At 35.2% G+C, this 19,947-nt stretch overlaps 1 protein-coding gene across 6 annotated transcripts in view; it reads right to left on the bottom strand.

Annotated features, from left to right (window-relative positions):
• Positions 1 to 1,913: 1,913 nt before the first annotated feature.
• LOC127837997 (dipeptidase 1-like) overlaps positions 1,914 to 19,947 on the bottom strand; it is a 325,156-nt gene continuing 307,122 nt past the window's right edge. The window contains exons 1-11 of one of the 6 annotated variants that reach the window (XM_052365482.1): positions 17,624 to 18,260; positions 16,872 to 17,019; positions 16,436 to 16,568; positions 14,745 to 14,895; positions 9,918 to 10,002; positions 9,471 to 9,562; positions 8,812 to 8,896; positions 4,466 to 4,562; positions 4,173 to 4,248; positions 3,548 to 3,683; positions 1,914 to 2,873 (exon numbers count right to left, since the gene is read on the bottom strand). In XM_052365482.1, the coding sequence (XP_052221442.1) occupies positions 2,772 to 2,873; positions 3,548 to 3,683; positions 4,173 to 4,248; positions 4,466 to 4,562; positions 8,812 to 8,896; positions 9,471 to 9,562; positions 9,918 to 10,002; positions 14,745 to 14,895; positions 16,436 to 16,568; positions 16,872 to 17,019; positions 17,624 to 17,952 (1,434 nt within the window). In that variant the 5' untranslated portion in view covers positions 17,953 to 18,260 and the 3' untranslated portion in view covers positions 1,914 to 2,771. Of the gene's footprint in view, positions 2,874 to 3,547; positions 3,684 to 4,172; positions 4,249 to 4,465; positions 4,563 to 8,811; positions 8,897 to 9,470; positions 9,563 to 9,917; positions 10,003 to 14,744; positions 14,896 to 16,435; positions 16,569 to 16,871; positions 17,020 to 17,623; positions 18,261 to 19,947 lie in introns of those variants that run through there. The other 5 variants (XM_052365485.1, XM_052365484.1, XM_052365481.1 and 2 more) reach the window with 5 other exon arrangements.

Raw genomic sequence — 19,947 nt, 5'->3', positions numbered from 1 at the left:
GGGGTCTCTATGCGCAAAAATTTCACTTTGTTTTTTGTTGAAGTTATTGCTTTCACATTGAATTTGTGTAGGAGATCTTTTAGTATATTGTGACCTTAAGCAAATAAGTGACCAACAATCGCTGTTCATTGCAACTTGCACGCTTGCTGAACTAGTCGATTGTGTATAAAAGTGTCATGCTTTAAATTTAGTTTAAAGGATATCGCTTGCTTTGTCTTTTTTGTACAAAAGCGTGTTTTGTCATTGTAGGATAATGTTATTATTATAAAAATCAGTTACTACTCTCGAATTAAAATACAGGACAAAATGACATAGCTTTAATTACATACACATTTGGCATACTAATAAGCAAAAACACTGTGAGCTTGTCTTTTTATTGCATTTATTTTTGTCGTAATGTTTTTATACCGCTTTAGTTAACCCTCGTGTGAGGGAGATAAATAAAGCCTTTTATTTGAAATAAATATAACGCAGTTACCACTTTCGATTTGAGAATTGAAAAGAAAACTGTTGCAAACATAGTTAACTCGTCGTAAAGACAGTAATTAATGTTTTTTTTCATTATCAATATAAAGCTTCAATTCTGTGTTAGACATAGATATAAATAGGGCGTTTAAAAAACATAATACCTGATCGAACCACTTGAACGGAGGCTTTTTTTGGCTATTGATCAATAGGTTTTTAAAACCAAATAGTATTGAAATGCATGAAGAATGTAAATGATTCGTATCGTGCTAGATTTAAGTTGTAGTAGTTATTTTGTAAATCATGCATAATATGTGAACATGTATGTGTTTATGATATAATTAATATCTGCCCATGCTAGTTACCATCCTTATGACATTATGGTACCTATAAATCATGTACGTTTTTTTAATAAGGTAAGCATTCGATTTTTAATCGCAAATCAATTATGTTACTTTTTCCTTCAGTTGTTAATTCTCTCATGCACAATTTGCGCAATAATTATCATAAATAACAGCACACTTTATGATTGCAAAAATTGAAATACTTCTTTGTGTGTTTATAAAAAAATAATTGATTAAGATCAGATTGCATATCCATACCTGCCTTTATGATACGGTTATCTACACATCACTGGAAATATCTTTCAAGAATGTTCTCTCCCATAAGTATTGTATTGAATATGTCACGCAAATACAGCTTACAGCGTGTGATCGTAAACTGTTCTAAATGGTAATTTTAAAATCTAATTCCTATATCGATAATAAATATGGTATTCGACCATATAATTACTCAAATCATATTTTCGATTCGCGTAAACTTTTCTTAATAAAATTGCCAGAATCACTGATCCGTAACGCATAGGTAATTTAAGTGTTGTTTTTGCGAATATCTAAATCAACGTGAATCGTTTTAGTTTGCATTTGGATCATCCGCTCCTTATACAAAAAATATTGACATTCTGCATTATGTACAGAGCGTAAATCAGCTGCTTGTAATGATTGTTTTTATAAGTTTTTATTTAAGATTTGATGTGGTGAATTATTGATCATTATTGACTCCACCTGACAGTGCTCTGATCTTGGTTTAGATATTGTCAAGATACATTCTGACCAAGTTTTTATCAATACTTAACCACAAATGTGTCGGATGGAGTAGACTTGAAGCGAGGGACAAAAGAGAGAAAATTGTCAGGTGTTTCTAAGATATGACCTAGTTTTGTTTAAACATATATGACCCAAATTCTATATCGGACATGTATACAATTTTTACAAGTCAAATCTCTGGGTGGAGTGTTGGATACGACTAAAGAACGTACATGAGGTTTAACTTTTTTAACTCAAATATAAGGTAAATGTCCCTGGTACAAACCCTTTATAATGCACTTGAGCCTTTGTGCATTGTTTCGTATATTAATTATATAGTGTAAAATGTATCAAATACTCATATAATTGTGTATATTTATTCAATATAATGAAACTGTTACATCAATAGTTACCAAAAGGATTGTGTCATCGAACAGTGCATCAAGAGGATTTTTTCTTAACATATTCAACATGCAATTCTGAAAATAAGGCCAACACAAATTGATCAGTTGTTCTACGGAATTCGGCCACCAAGCAATGCAACCAAAAAATTCGAGGCAATCGAAACGTGCAGAAAAAATAGAATCATATATTATTCATATATATTGAACATTTCCACATATATAATCGTACATTGCAAAAAATAAGCTCTGTCCAGTTTGTTTTTATTTGATTGTATGTTTCTAACGTCTACTAAGGACAGATAAAGATGCAACCATGTCTGCAGCTCCTTCAGCCTTAATAAATGGAGACCTTTTTTCATAAATGTGGGGAAATATTTTTTATTTTACTCAGTAGTCGTTTAAAGATGTTTTGGAATTATACTAAGCATTTTACTGCCATTTGGGAATGTACATTTGTTTACATACGACAACTATAGGAAGCATACAAAAAATACTAATAACACACAAATAATTATGATATCCTTTTCTTAGTATATCATGATGCATCATTTATACATATTAGGTAATTTCTGAATTTCATATCACAATTTGACACAGTAATGTGGGGCGATATCAAAGTAGAAAATGTGTGGGTTAATATCAAAGTAGAAAATGGCTTTTATCCGAGTAAGCATGTCACAAAATTCTAACGGTATATAATGAAAAATGCTATTCAGTGAACATAGTGGTCATTAACGCCGCCGATCCAGAATACGAGTGTCATAGTGATAAAGTGTGGTCTGCTGCACATACTGTTGAGCGTCCAACGACCTTGTTGTCACCATTCGTTCATGTTGGTCCGACATGACTTGTCGGCACTGTTCTCGCTCTCTGGTAACATGTCCTCAAAAGGTGGTAAGTAGGACATCTCGTCTCGAACCTACGGACCAATGAACGAAAATCGGGTGAACGTTTGGTATAAATTGCGAAATATGCTCGAGTTTCTGCTGTTTTTTCAACCAATAAACATATTTTAAGTACATTTAGTTGGAAATAACAATATTGGTTTCATGCTCATGTACCAGCACAACAACGTGTTGAAAACAAGCCTTTACTCAAAACGTTTACGAACGTTATTTTATGTATGTTTTACCATGCCGCATTACATTATACATGGCACTCATTTTATGAGAAAACCAAGTGATAAACGTTTCGCTTTCAACCAATATAAAACGAAAAAAAAACTGAATTTATTTAATTATTTGGACGTCGGCTCTAGTTTTCTTTGGGCGTCGGCTCTAGCAAGCGAGAGTAAAACGACTCTCAAATTTCGATTGTTTTCTTTGAAATCGTTGAATTTTAGAAACCGATCAATATATGTACCAATAAGAGGGGGTTGACTTAAACACATAATTGAAAGCTTGACCTATTTAAACTTGTATTATTCGCTACCTTGCGACTCCGTCTTAAGATCCTTATGCAGCAACCACGTGGCCCGTTCGTTGTAACACACATGGCATTATCATGTTTGAAATCCCTATAGAACTGTTACGTTCAGTCTTATTGACATACTCACTCTGTCTTTAACTACCCATGACACAGCACGTGACCTACCTTCTCCGCCTGTCTGAAGACCCGGATGAGGTTTCTGCCGGCCAGTTTCTGCAGATCCAGTTCTTTCCAGCCCCGGCGAACGAGCTCGGCAAAAATGGCTGGGTAGGTGGAAACGTCCTCTAGACCGACAGGCAACCTGGAATGAGAGCGCGCGATTGCGCTGCTGAATATTCATATGAGCTTTATTGTTTTGTAAATGAATTTTATGTTTTTTTGTGTAAAAACCCACCTAAAATACCTAAATTGAAATAAAACTAGAATTATATCGCGTTTCACCGTGCAAAAATATGGAACCACACATACCCCACGTGCTTAAGCGTCCAATCGTCACGAATGAAAGATTTTATTGTGAGCTTGCATAGAATGTAGTCGAATGATCGTATGTAAAATTTTAAACCAATATCTTTACTCATAACTGAGATATTCAAGTTTGAAAAGTGATGCGTTAGAAAAGTCCCCAAGCGTAGTTAGTGTTGTTGTTGTTGTTGTTGTTGTAGTCGTTTTTTTTGTTTTTTTAATTTATGTATCGGAATTTTATTCTACAGGAAAAAATATTTCAGTTATAAACCAATGTATTTGCGACCCTTTTAAATTAGGGTTAAACCGCTACCAACAAAAAGCTTACGTGGGAATTCCATCGTAGTCCGCTCCAATGGCCACGTGGTCGATTCCAATAATGTTCTTGATGTAATCTATGTGATCTGCAACATGAGGCGCATAGTCGAGTTAATATTTTAGCATTTTAAAATGGACAAGCTACATAACTTAAGAATAAAACTGTAGACACTCTTTGGTTAACACTGTAAATTATTTTATGTGAATATCCCATACACAAAAATGGAAGCAAATATATTTGTGTATTGAAATTCAATAACTTTTCCCTATAGGGATTTCATTTATATGTACTCAATTACTCACCCGCCACGTGACTTAACTTGGACGGTTTTTCCGTCAGTGGCGGACACGTGACGTACAAGTCATAAAAGTTCACCATGACAACCCCGCCGTTCCGCTTCTGGAATTGAACGAATAAATTAAAGGGCATCGATTTTATACATGTACATTTAAAATAAAAATAAAAAATTGAATTAAAGACTTGACTATTTATACCTTAACGAATTGATGACTGAATCATTTAGGGGCGATTTACTGATTAACATGTTGTAAAGAGCGGGATGAAGCAAAAGAATGGACAGTTTTACATTTTACATTATGCAAATGATGGATTAAATATAAAAAAACAAGGGCCGATTTAAAAACTTATCAAATGTAGAACGCGGATTAAATCATAGAGGGTGACGATTGTCTGTTTTATATTGTAAAGATCGGATTAACTCCATTATGTAAAGGATGGATTGAATAATAAAAGGAACGATTGCACAATTTAACGTTGTAGGCGACATTTACAATTAATGGAAACGACGATTTTGCTGCTAAATTATGTAAACAATGGATTTAATTTTACTTCGTACATTTGCTGATTTATGACTGAACATAACGAAGTGGGAGGATTCAATCATTATAACATTATATAGAGCAAATTGGAATATAGATGAAACGATTTTCTACATACCAATTTTTAAAGGAATGATCACATAATAGATGTGAGCACATACTACTTAACATTATGGAATTCAATGAGCGATTGATGGAAGGGACGATTCACATCTGGTTATCAAGCTGAATGATTGATTCATAGAAGGGACAATTTACTGCCAGTAAACGTATGAGTTTGATTTTTATTTGTTGAATTAACTTAAGCCATACGTTATTGTTGCCATATTTTAAGGTTTGGTGGGAGTAGAAACGTTTGACGAAAATCAATTATTTTGTTCATGAAAACAAATAAAAAGCTATCACGTTTACAGAGGTTTTTGAATGTTTAGTGTTCAATGAATGCTTTGCCGTTGAATATAGTGTAGAGGCCTGTACGTTTCCGAAGTGGCTACAATTGATGACGTATTACCAAGAGATGTAACGTACGTAGTCCCGTTTGTTTCAAACGTGGTTACAAATGATAAATGCATGTTACATTCTTTACAAAGTCCCGCACGTTCTGGTAGTACTTACTATTTTTGGAGCATTGCCGTGAAATTCCATACGGAGTTTTGTACTTTCCTAAAGTGGTTGCATAAAGAGAACGCCTTACCTTGAGATGCAATACGGAGTCTTGTAGAGTCCGAATGTGGTTATGTAAGGAGAACGCCTTACCGTGAAATGCAATACGAATTCTTTTAGATTCTGAATGTGGTGACATAAGAGGAACGCCTTACCGTAAGATTCAGAACAGAGTATTTTACTTTCTGACAGTGGTTATTTAAGGAGAATGCCTTACCGTGAGATTCAATACGGAATTTTGTAATTTCCTTAAGTGGTACTTTCCAATATATGTTATATAGAGAGAACTTTTACGGTTAGATTCAGTACGGATTATATTCTTCCCGAAAGTGGTTATATAAGGAGAACGCCTTACCGTGATATTCAGTAATGAGTTTTGTACTTTCTTAAAGTTGTTATATAAGGGGAACGCCTTATCGTGAGATGCAATTCGGAGTATTGTACTTGCTTAAAGTTGTTATGTAAGGAGAAAGCTTTACCGTGAGATGCAATGCGGAGTTTTGTTCTTTCTTCAAGTTGTTATTTAAAGGAGAACGCCTTACCGTGAGATGCAATGCGGAATATTGTACTTTTGTAAAGTTGTTATGTAAGGAGAACGCCTTACCGTGAGATGCAATGCGGAGTATTGTACTTTCTTAAAGTTGTTATGTACGGAGAACACCTTACCGTGAGATGCAATGCGGAGTATTGTACTTTCTTAAAGTTGTTATGTACGGAGAACGCCTTACCGTGAGATGCAATGCGGAGTATTGTACTTTCTTTAAGTTGTTTTGTACGGAGAACGCCTTACCGTGAGATGCAATGCGGAGTATTGTACTTTCTTAAAGGTGTTATGTACGGAGAACGTCTTACCGTGAGATGCAATGCGGAGTATATAACTTTCTTAAAGTTGTTATGTACGGAGAACGCCTTACCGTGAGATGCAATGCGGAGTATTGTACTTTTTTAAAGTTGTTATATAAGGAGAACGCCTTACCGTGATATTCAGTAATGAGTTTTGTACTTTCTTAAAGTTGTTATATAAGGAGAACGCCTTACCGTGAGATGCAATTCGGAGTATTGTACTTTCTTAAAGAAGTCATGTACGGAGAACGCCTTACCGTGAGATGCAATGCGGAGTTTTGTACTTTCTTAAAGTTGTTATATAAGGCGAACGCCTAACCGTGAGATGCAATGCGGAGTTGTGTACTTTCTTAAAGTTGTTATGTACAGAGAACGCCTTACAGTGAGATGCAATGCGGAGTATTGTACTTTCTTAAAGTTGTTATGAACGGAGAACGTCTTACCGTGAGATGCAATGCGGAGTATTGTACTTTCTTTAAGTTGTTATATAAGGAGAACGCCTTACCGTGAGATGCAATTCGGAGTATTGTACTTTCTTAAAGTAGTCATGTACGGAGAACGCCTTACCGTGAGATGCAATGCGGAGTTTTGTACTTTCTTAAAGTTGTTATGTAAGGCGAACGCCTTACCGTGAGATGCAATGCGGAGTTGTGTACTTTCTTAAAGTTGTTATGTACAGAGAACGCCTTACAGTGAGATGCAATGCGGAGTATTGTACTTTCTTAAAGTTGTTATGTACGGAGAACGCCTTACCGTGAGATGCAATGCGGAGTATTGTACTTTCTTAAAGTTGTTATGTACGGAGAACGCCTTACCGTGAGATGCAATGCGGAGTATTGTACTTTCTTAAAGTTGTTTTGTACGGAGAACGCCTTACCGTGATATGCAATGCGGAGTATTGTACTGTCTTAAAGGTGTTATGTACGGAGACCACCTTACCGTGAGATGCAATGCGAAGTATTGTACTTTCTTAAAGTTGTTATGTACGGAGAACGCCTTACCGTGAGATGCAATGCGGAGTATTGTACTGTCTTAAAGGTGTTATGTACGGAGACCACCTTACCGTGAGATGCAATGCGGAGTATTGTACTTTCTTAAAGTTGTTATGTACAGAGAACGCCTTACAGTGAGATGCAATGCGGAGTATTGTACTTTCTTAAAGTTGTTATGAACGGAGAACGTCTTACCGTGAGATGCAATGCGGAGTATTGTACTTTCTTAAAGTTGTTATATAAGGAGAACGCCTTACCGTGAGATGCAATTCGGAGTATTGTACTTTGTTAAAGTAGTCATGTACGGAGAACGCCTTACCGTGAGATGCAATGCGGAGTTTTGTACTTTCTTAAAGTTGTTATGTAAGGCGAACGCCTTACCGTGAGATGCAATGCGGAGTTTTATACTTTCTTAAAGTTGTTATGTACAGAGAACGCCTTTCAGTGAGATGCAATGCGGAGTATTGTACTTTCTTAAAGTTGTTATGTACGGAGAACGCCTTACCGTGAGATGCAATGCGGAGTATTGTACTTTCTTAAAGTTGTTATGTACGGAGAACGCCTTACCGTGAGATGCAATGCGGAGTATTGTACTTTCTTAAAGATGTTTTGTACGGAGAACGCCTTACCGTGAGATGCAATGCGGAGTATTGTACTGTCTTAAAGGTGTTATGTACGGAGACCACCTTACCGTGAGATGCAATGCGAAGTTTTGTACTTTCTTAAAGTTGTTATGTACGGAGAACGCCTTACGGTGAGATTCAATGCGGAGTATTGTACTGTCTTAAAGGTGTTATGTACGGAGACCACCTTACCGTGAGATGCAATGCGGAGTATTGTACTTTCTTAAAGTTGTTATGTACGGAGAACGCCTTACAGTCAGATGCAATGCGGAGTATTGTACTTTCTTAAAGGTGTTATGTACGGAGAACACCTTACCGTGAGATGCAATTCGGATTATTCTACTTTCTTAAAAATGTAATGTACGGAGAACGCCTTACCGTGAGATGCAATGCGGAGTATTGTACTTTCTTCAAGTTGTTATGTACGGAGAACGCCTTACCGTGAGATGCAATGCGGAGTATTGCACTTTCTTAAAGTTTTTATGTACGGTGAACGCCTTACTGTGAGATGCAATGCGGAGTATTGTACTTTCTTAAAGATGTTATGTACGGAGAACACCTTACCGTGAAAGGCAATGCGGAGTATTGTACTTTTTTAAAGTTGTTATGTACGGAGAACGCCTTACCGTGAGATGCAATGCGGATAATTATACTTTCTTAAAGGTGTAATGTAAGGAGAATGCCTCACCGTAAGATGTAGCACAGAGTCCTGTACGTTTCGGAAGTGGTTACAGATGGTGAATGCCGATGAGTGACTGTATATAACAGGCGCCCTGTGGATGTAGAACAATACCAGTAAATATTAAGTCGTAAAGTCAGAGTATTCAGGTTTTAAAAGGCGTGTCAAAACGTGTGTGTTTAACCTGAATCTGTCTGTTTATACATGTCAAAACGTGTGTGTTTAACCTGAATCTGTCTGTTTATACATGTCAAAACGTGTGTGTTTAACCTGAATCTGTCTGTTTATACATGTCAAAACGTGTGTGTTTAACCTGAATCTGTCTGTTTATACATGCATATCGAAGAAGCAGTATGATAAGAGAACGTGTTTACGTGGTACTAACTGTTTGATTGATTTTCGCCATTGTATATGTCTTTGGTAAGATTCGAGCATTTATTGACATCATGGCCCAAATTACTTTTCAGGACAAAATTTCAAAATAACATGTGATCACTTATGCAACGTTATTTTTTTTAAACAAATTGGCGCATACTTAACATACACCATCTCACTCGGAAAACACTACGCTTGTCTAAAAATAGATAAAAGTACGACGCTTGGACATCTGACGAATGTTTTAGCCACCATGACTCTAGAGCACGTTTAGTAATTTTCTATTTTCTAACCTGGATACTCGCAGAGCGTCTACCATGGTAGCATTGGCAACGTGCGCTAGGTCAATCAGCATCCCCAGTCGGTTCATCTCTTTGATTACTGTCTGTGTAGTAAGAATAATAAACGGTTATTCCTAGAATGCACGGATATGTATAGTGTAGATGTCTAACTGACGGTTTGATCAAGTGTTTGCAAAAGGTTTAGATCTGCAGTTGATCCCATAATTCACCATCTTATAATTGCATCATTTGAAAACAAAACCGTCTACAATTTTCATGACAATATGGGTACAAAGTCCCGAAAATAACGATTGCATATATCATGGTACAGTCGTAAATTATAACAGTTCTTCCCACCCCCGGATTCGCTCATGTGAACCCATAGTGGCTTTTTCAGAGAGTGTATGAATATAATTAATAAAGCATGTTTATTCATTTAGCATGTCTACTCTGGCTCACCTCTCCGAATAGAGTAAGACCTCCTAATTTTGGTCCGTCAACTGTTATGTTATAAGTCGGCTCATCAATTTTCCAGTTGTCCGCCCTTGCAAATACATACATGTATTATTTTAAATAGACATAAACATCGCTTTTAAAGTATTTTCAAAGAACATCTTACTTTTACACATATTTATTGACATAATATTAATTCTATTTTAAATTTATGTTACACTAGTGTTCGGTTTAATTATAAAAAAACATGCTCAAAGTTACGTGTATATACGTGTATTAATTATCTTAAAATAAAACAACGTACATTTTCATAATTTATAAAAGCTTAAATTTATGTATATTCTGAACGCACTAAAATGATAATAATGATAATATTATTTGTAATTCTTATTTTTTATTTTATTATAATGTTTATAATTATAATCATAATTATAATAATAATAATTATTATTTGTATTATTATTTGTATTATTATTTGTATTATTATTTGTATTTTTATTATTTTTATTATTATCATTATTATTATTTGTATTACTTTTATTATCATCATCATCATCATCATCATCATCATCATCATCATCATCATCATCATCATCATCATCATCATCATCATCATCATCATTATTATTATTATTATTATTATTATTATTATTTAAAGTAGTAGTAGTAGTAGTATTAGTAGTAGTAGTAGTAGTAGTAGTAGTAGTAGTAGTAGTAGTAGTAGTAGTAGTAGAAGTAGTAGTAGTAGTAGTAGTTGTAGTAGTTATAGTAGTAGAAGTAGTAGTAGTAGTAGTAGTAGTAGTAGTAGTAGTTGTAGTAGTAGTAGTAGTAGTAGTAGTAGTAGTAGTAGAAGTAGTAGTAGTAGTAGTAGTAGTAGTAGTAGTAGTAGTAGTAGTAGTACTAGTAGTAGTAGTAGTAGTAGTAGTAGTAGTAGTAGTAGAAGTAGTAGTAGTAGTAGTAGTAGTAGTAGTAGTAGTAGTAGTAGTAGTAGTAGTAGTAGTAGTAGTAGTAGTAGTAGTAGTAGTAGTAGTAGTAGCAGTATTAGTAGTAGTAGTAGTAGTAGGAGGAGGAGGAGGAGGAGTAGTAGTAGTAGCAGTAGTAGTACTAGTAGTAGTATCATCATTATTATTATTATTATTATCATTATTATAAATATTATTTTTTGTTACAAAGTGTCATTCTAGTCTAATTTATGTGTCACTTTGTTTGTACAGATAAGTTAAGATAAACTATTTGTTTACGTTTTTTATTTACTTACTTTAAATGTAAAACATATGGAAAGTGATTGCACAAAGTGATGCTGACGCAAACAGTGTTATAGGGTTTGATTTGACATCCACTTCCGAAAGTATTGTTCATTCCATATGTAACCATATACATGATCGTTGATTCGGTACGCAACTACAGCGGTCATCTGAGATAAGCGGTTATCTGTCTACAGCGATAAGTCTAGATTCCACGAAAATCATTCTACATAACATCTGAGTATAACGGCAACCTTGCCATAGCGGTCAACTGCCAGTATATTTAACTCCGAAAGCCATTATCCACCTGTGAACAGAGGTCTGGAGACAGTCATTTCGATTTGCGAAAAGTAAACAACAAAATCAAAAACACATGAATTGGTAGCAATTAGCTACCGCAGTCATAACGCCATAGAATTAGCGCGTGACCAAAATCAATAGATCTTTATCGATGATAATGCGTCAACAAAACACTAAGCAAGCGAGTAATGTAATGAGCAGGTAATACACGGATAAGTGATCGTTTATTTTTCTAAGTAGACATACAATTGATTTGTAACTATTATTAACTTTGGGCATGAGTGCAAGTGGATTTTTTTACGTATAACTCCTGTAATAAAAATGAAATCGCCAAAGTAAAGTCAATTAATTTGATGTTTCACACTTAACTAGATCTAAATCACCTATTTAAACTTTCAAAGCCTTCAAAATCACTTAATTTTGCGGGGGGGCTTCGCCCACTTGGACACCCAAAACTATAAACAATGCACTTTTTGGCATCGTAAGAAGGTACTTTGATGAAAGTATATAAGGCGTTACATGCTCGAGAAGTGGTTGTCAAAGCCTTCAAAATCATTATAATCGTGAAGCTTCCGGGGGGGCTTCGCCCACTGGACTCCCTAAACGATAAACTATGCACTTATTTGGCATTATAAGAAGGTACTTTGATGAAAGAATATAAGGCGTGAAATGCTCGAGAAGTGGTTGTCAAAGCCTTCAAAATCACTAAAATCGTGGAGCTTACGGGGCCCCTGGACCCCATAGCAGCCCCGGGACCCCCAGCAAATCTTTCAATATCCCAATACAATATATGTATTTCAATGTATAAGTTATTTATTTGTATTATTCAATAGAAATAATGTGTGTTATTATGCTCTGTATCGACAATATTACTGTGTTCCAACTGACCTTCATCTAAAAAGAGGTCGACTGTGCACAGCGTTCAACTTTCTACTACGGTTACCTTTTCCTTGACTGACCTTGGCTGTTCTCAGGTTTTATTTTATTTGTACAGCCATTTTCACGACCTCTAATTTAAGTAAGGAAGTCGTCAGTTATTGACGCTCAATTGGTCGCGGTCGACTCAGGTATGACTTAAAAGTAGTCTGGGCAATCTCAAGTATACTGAACTATACCCCGTATACGGAAATTATGCTCAAAGGCGACCGGCACTAACTTACTTATAAGTATATTTTCCGGTTCCCTGTTTTTGTAATATACTTAAGAGTACACAGGGATCTTTTAAAGTAGTACCTAAGCCGACAATGACCAATCGAGCGTTTTTTTACATATGGGCCTTGTTCGGTGAAAACGGGGTTGAATGCATGTGCGTAAAGTGTCGTCCCATATTAGCCTGTGCAGTCCGCACATGCTAAACAGGGACGACACTTTGCGCATAAACTTGAATTTCGGTAAGGGGGGGGGGGAAATTCATTGAAACTAAAAATACCATAAAAGCGGAAAATGTCGTCCCTGATTATTCTGTGCGGACTGCACAGGCTAATCTGGGACGACACTTTACGCACATGCATTAAGCCCAGTTTTCTCAAAACGCGGCTCATATGTATGTACGCTAACTTGCTAACCCGAACAGAAAAAAAGCGTGAGGAAGTTTTCTGACTACCATGGAAAAATGCAAATAAATCAACAACAAAAATAATCTGATAACGATTATATGAAAGGTTGTTTAAAGTACTCGTTACCTTTATTTCTCTACCAGCAATAAAACTTGACAATGACCTTAATATATATTAAACGTATTCCAAGTGTTTGTTCGATTTACATATTCAGGTGTAAATAAACAACTTCGGGATATTCCGTTTTACTTGATATCTCTTATGCTTGTTTACTACAACCAGCGATCGTAAATTGAAATCGGATTTATTACAGAATAAGATAATATTGAATTTATTATCTCTGAAAAGAAAATACACTTAAAGTACAAACTGCTTATATGGTCTTTAATGTTCACAACATTTGAACGTTTGCTGGCCGGGCATTCTCCCGAGGTATTGCAATTAGATCGGTCGGTGTTCGACTTTTGCTTGTACTATTAAACAGCGAGTGCGATTATACTCTATGTGACAAAGAAGCTTATTTTATATACAGAACACAATAGTAATTTGTTTTTATTCAAACGTGACCTTACCTGGTTGTTAAATATTTGAATTCTTTAGCACACTTATACTTAAGCCTTCTGGTGTGCATACTGTGATTTAACATAAATACATATGTCAATTTCATATACAATTATACTTTCGTTATCGTGAAGAGAAACACATGAATTGATGTTTTATTTATTTAAATGCGGTAGTGTTTCGAAATAAATCACAGTGCTTGAGTGCCCTAGTTTACATTGACGTATGGTTTAAGCCCGTCTCTGTTCACATAAAATATACAACTCACGTTGATGCATTTCAAGTCAGAGATTATTTAGATCATTTATAACAGTCTTACTTCTTAACCAAATGATAAATAAAACCGTGTTCATCTCAAGTGTGTTTGCTTGCATGCGTAATTCTTTGTATCTTTCCTCAGTTAGCAACGATTTTGTTTCTTTAGTTTTCATTTGAACATGGAGTTGTTAAATGGTTATTAATTTTACATGTGTTAACGTTTAATATCTATAAAAGTAAACAAGAAATGCATAGACGTTATTTTTTATCAAACTCAAAGGTTTCGTAAATAACTCTACAACAAGTATGAGGTAAGAAAAATCCCCAAAACCAAGTTTTAACCCCAATAATTGGATTTGCTTTTAATAATTTAGTTAATCCAAGTATATATTTATTGTGTTCTGTTGGTGCTCCGGTTGTCATGAAAAGTACAAGTGTATTAGCTAACACTGTTTGATAATGTGTTCCTTGCAATACATAAAGGACCACGTTCTATAAAACGGTTCCACTACTGCTGGTTCACTTGGTTTAACTTTGTTCAAAATAATGGTGTTTTTATTTTGAAATTCCAACTGTATTAATCAAATCTTCGAAGAATGTCACACAGATGTATTTAGGTAAAATAATTAGGACATAAATTTAATAGAAAAAGGAATCACCTGTAAAATTATTTGTTTTTCTCAGAAATTATCTTAATTTAAATTTCAGATCCACATGTTTAATATCAACACAGGAAGATATTTTTACTTCCATACTTCATACATTAAAATTTATATAGATTGCGTAATGCCTTGAAGGAGAGGGTCGGGTGAATACATGTTTTAAACGATGCCATATTGCTACAATCAGGTCTTACGGAGCCATCATGTGTGGCAACATGGTATGGCAACCTGCAAATCAAACGCCATACAAACCACGGAGTGTTGCAGCTGTGCGTGATGGTCATGTATCGCACTCCCAAGTCGTAGAACATCCTCAGGGCAGCCAGGCTGCTGTCTATAGAATGGCCGCCTTCTAGACCCACTAGACTGGCAACCCGACCAGCTTGGAATGCATCGAGTATTCCTGTCACACGAAAACAATACTATACAAACAAATAATAACAGATGACAGATGTCTGTTGAGTTTACACGCGCGCAAACCCGTTAACCGGCTCTCAGTTTGATAATAACCGCAAATTGTTGAGTCATAAGTATACTGGTTTCTAGCCTCAAATTGTTCGGTGTGCTTTTTATGCTCAAAATGTCAGCCTTCATGCCTCTGAATGCCGGCGTGTAATTTCAAAGTTAAATATTTGAGTTGCAACAAATAATATGATTAATTAATGCTTTTTGTTTAACTTTATGCCCAAATATTTTAATTTATATTGATTTAATAGGAAGAAGCTTGAAAAATGACAATTGCAAACTTTGTAAATAACTTAAAAGTAATATATTTGCGCATGTGTTACCCTGAGTGGCGCCTTTCCTAGCCCCTTGACTGTCAACCATAACAACTTTGAATGCATCATATATAAACCAGTAAAACGAAAAGTAAGATGTAATATCAAACTACGGTAATGAATCGCCTCCTTGAAGGTTTTCCTTTTTATGATTCTCCCTTAATTTCTTGACTCGCCCCTTATTTTATAAAGACTCGCCCCTAAGTTCATAATGAATCCCTCCACTCACTATTATTGGAGTGTAACAACATATAATGTTTAAAATTACTAACATATATTGTTTAATAAAAATAATATAAAAAATACAAAAAGTTATAAATACATGTATATGTTACAAATACATGCACACCTATTTTTTCACGACGACTCGTTCCTTATTTCATAACGACCCGCCCTAGCGCATATTTTTATAAGTATATGTTGTTAATTTATTATTCTAACACTACACGCGACATGTTTTCTATAGACAAAGAAGGAAATCAAGAGTGGGTTATTCTGCAATCATTATGGGCGAAGCTTAATGTTTCGAAAATAGTTCCGAATAAATAAATAAAATATTCCAGTAAAATGCACGTGCTAAAACCCGCTCTAAAAGAATTTAATAAATGTAGCATGTATATAAATGTAATGAAACAACAAATTGTATATTTGGTGATAAACGGCCTAACCACGCCTTCAAAGAATGTTATTTGTTAGGAAACGAATTTAAGAAACATTTAAAGCATGTCAACTTTTCATTAGCATCAATAAACGTGACGTCATTTAGTTTCAACGATTTTTGTTATGAATAAAAGTGACGTCATTTACAAATATTTATGAATGAAACGACATCATATGTTTGAACAATTCAATGACGTCACCAAATAGTGATCTTTGTACTAAGAATGGCGGAGTATTGAAAAATATAGGTCACGTCTAAAAGCAAATCAATCAGAATCGTGTTAGAATCGAAATAATAATTATTTAGTGCAAATTGGGATCCAAAGTAAGTTTATTAGAAAATAAATATAACTAATAAAGTTTGTTCACTACATTTTGTACACAAACGAGTAAACGCGAAAGCGGTCCTTAACAAGAATGTGTAACCAATTATCACCTTAATTACTCGATTTGTAGCGGAAACTCGACACTGGAAACACAATAAATCTACTGTTGAAAATCTACCTTGCGCCGTTGTCACCCACCGGAAGGTGTCAGGGTAGCGCGTGACGTACTTCCGAATGACGTCAAGCTGCTCCAGAGACAGGCGGACAGCGTCTTTGTACTGAGACTTGCATGGGACATAACATGCCCAAAACTGAGAACAGAAAAAAATAACAAAACGTTCATGAACCAAAACAGACCAAGTTTTTCGGCTTTCTTAAGTGCCACCATACATTGCATTCAACACCAAATCTATGCAACTGCTCTTAATGATTCACGTGCAGTTAATAAAATATACATTTTTTATGCAAAAAATAAAATTAAAGTAACGTTGATGAGCACATAATCAACACTTGATTTTAATAAAGTTGACCCCCCCCCCCCCCGCTCGTCCCCCGACAATACGAAACATTTCTTTCCATGCGTCTAAGCTCTTCGTAAGAATTATGATTCGCACCTGTGCACCCAGTTTTCCCTCTCTCAGTCGGGGTATGTCGGTATGCGAGAGATTCGTACTCCAGACCTGCCGGAGGTCAGACGTCAGGTCCACGTCGTAAACGGAAGTGTTGGAGAACCGTCGATAACGGTACGGTAGATCATTATGTCTGTAATAGGTAACTAGGATTGTGTATGTGTGTGTGTGTGTGTGCGTGTGTGTGTGTGTGTGTGTGTGTGTGTGCGTACACACTGACAATGTTTTTGTATGAGTCTCATTTAAATGAATTAATATGTTTTATATTTGTATGTACCACTTATAATAATTATGAATAAATGTGCATTTTATGTCATATTACCGATGTTTTATTTATGTAAATATAACTGGTGTCAATGTAAATGTCAAACATGGAAACATAAATGAACTAAAAAAAAATGTATGTTATATGATAATTGCTCGCATATTCTAGAAAAGTGCATTGGCTTTAAAAAAAATTAGTGTTGTGTTTTTTTACATACTACTTTATGAATAGGGCCAGGCTAAGCCTTTCTTTTCTTCTCCATAATTTGAGTACTAGAACGCATTTTGTTAGGATATTCTCAGGTACATCATTGAAATTTATTATTAACTATGAAATGTTTTATAAACATTTATTAAGCTTTTGCTTATTACTAATGTGATAGTAATTTCTCACCGAAGGCTTTACTTATAACTGAACATACAATCGATCAAATACATACAAATAATAATAATACATGTTCGTATCTTCATACCCGTCAATTAATGGATAGCTGTCCAAGACGCAATTCGCTTTGTCCAAATCACTAATAGCATGAGAGCAATCAACTTCTGGTAGATCCCATGCGCCGCCGGCCTGACATCCGTTCGCCGGCGTCTCAGCGCCGTTACTTCCTGACGTTTTGGGGGCAACCAACGCTAGCGCAATGACGAGCGCCACCACAATGACGCTGAGCACACAGATGGCGCCGTATAGGAGACGCGTCTGCATCCTCTTCCGGGAATCACCGAAAAGGCCGGTTCGCGAGCAGACGGTTGCCGTACTACCGGTAGTGCCGTAATACACTTCGCCGTTAGCATCCATAAAAAACACTCATCAAATGTATGTCATATTTCAATAATGAAAGCAGACGAACGCAAAGCTGTCTAATTTTAATACTTGTGAACTAAATGTTAACTTGTACTAAGTTGATTTTAGGCGCGTGTTTAAGTTTCATTAATCTGAACGTGTGCCGATTTTAATATTCTCATTTACATCCAAATAAACAATTCAGTGGCTTGAGTATGCCTTTGAATACGGAGCCCAATATTTTCAGTTTATACCAGCCTTTACGATGTTTACAATATAAACAGAAACTTTCGAGTAGTTTGAATTGTTGAATTGTACCGTATTTTATAACGCTTTAATATTATGACTAAAATGTAAGTTTCTCTTAAGGATGTGTTTACTGAATTAAAACCAGTCTATTTATCAAAGATAATAACGATTGTGTGTATGCATCAGTGCGTCTGTTACGTTGTGGTTGCAATTAGTAATATTCTTACAACGTTCAGCACGATGATTGTATTTCGAAAACAATCGAAATATATAAGTACACACTTTCGCGGTTTATTTTATATAACGCGTTCTGAGAAAACAGTGCATAATGCATGTGCGTAAAGTGTCGTCCCAGATAAGCCTTTGCAATCCGCACAGGCCTATCAGGAACGACTATTTCCGCTTTTATGACATTTTTAGTTTAGATCAAGTCTCTTCTTAGCAAAAATCCAATTTAGGCGTAAAGTGTCGTCCCTGATTAGCCTGTGCGGACTGCACAGGTTAATCTGGGACGACACTTTACGCACATGCGTTAAGCCCAGTTTTACCAGAACGCTGCCCATATCTTCCAACATTAGCCTTGCAGTCTATCCTTGCTAAACATGGACAACAATTTATGCTTTTATAAATGTTCGTTTAAAGGAGCCTTTTCACGTTTTGGCAAATTGACAAAATTAAAAAAAAGTTGTTTCAGGTTCACAAATGTTCGCTGTTGTTATGATATTTGTGAGGAAACAGTAATACTGAACATTTACCATGCTCAAAAATAGCCATTATATGCATCTTTTGACGATATTTTTTTTAGAAAATTATAAAGCGTTGCAACGCAAAACGATTGAATAATTTGGAGAGTTCTGTTGTTGTCGTTGTATTTTTTTGAAAATACGAGGATTGCGTATATTTAGTATAAAATGCATTCCTCATTGTATGAGCACGGAAAAAAACATTTGTGTCGAAAAAAAATATTAGTACGTTAATAGATAATCATTTTTTGAAATCGGTAAATTATCAAGCTTTTTTGCGTTTCCTCAATACTTTGGAAAATACATTCACTGTTTTGAAGCACTAATTGTGCAGTGGTAGCGCACATATTTTTTATAACAGAGGTCCCTTTTTCAAATCTTGGAGAAGGTAACATTGTTGTGTTCCTCTCTTTTTCTTGATATTATAATAAAGTATGACTATTCAAAACATTATAAAATGTTAAAATGAGAATTAAAAAAAATAAATCCGTGGACCTTTTACTATAAACACGATTATCTGATGAATAATCCTATTGAATTCGTTTAAGTCCAATAATTAGTTTATGTGTATTTACATTATTTATAATATAAAATATACAAAAAAGCGTACTTGAAGTCCGAAGAATTTTTTACGACACACCGATACTGACTTTATGGTCTGTGATGCGGAACCGGAAGGTGTGTCCATGTTTCATAAAAATCTAAAAAATCATTATATATAAAATTATTAAAATTAGTATTTGCATAGGATTCAATTACAAGATTACAATCGGGAATCCTCGAACAATTCATTGTCCGAAGCGTTCAGATTGAACAAGATTAATTACCTTAAAAATAATAATCGATTTAAAGGCAAAACTACCTTTAATCAAATAATATATAAAATAAAAATACAATAATTAAAGCTAAACGTTGCGATTTATACCGCACCAGTCATACCAGTTTTTCATCAGTTATTTACAACTCCTCGAGATCAAAATCTAACGAATTTTTCAAACATTCAATTAAAAGAGAGCAA

The sequence above is a fragment of the Dreissena polymorpha genome, chromosome 7, assembly GCF_020536995.1.
Source record: "Dreissena polymorpha isolate Duluth1 chromosome 7, UMN_Dpol_1.0, whole genome shotgun sequence".
NCBI lineage: Eukaryota > Metazoa > Mollusca > Bivalvia > Myida > Dreissenidae > Dreissena > Dreissena polymorpha.
This window is presented reverse-complemented; position numbering and strand designations above follow the sequence as displayed.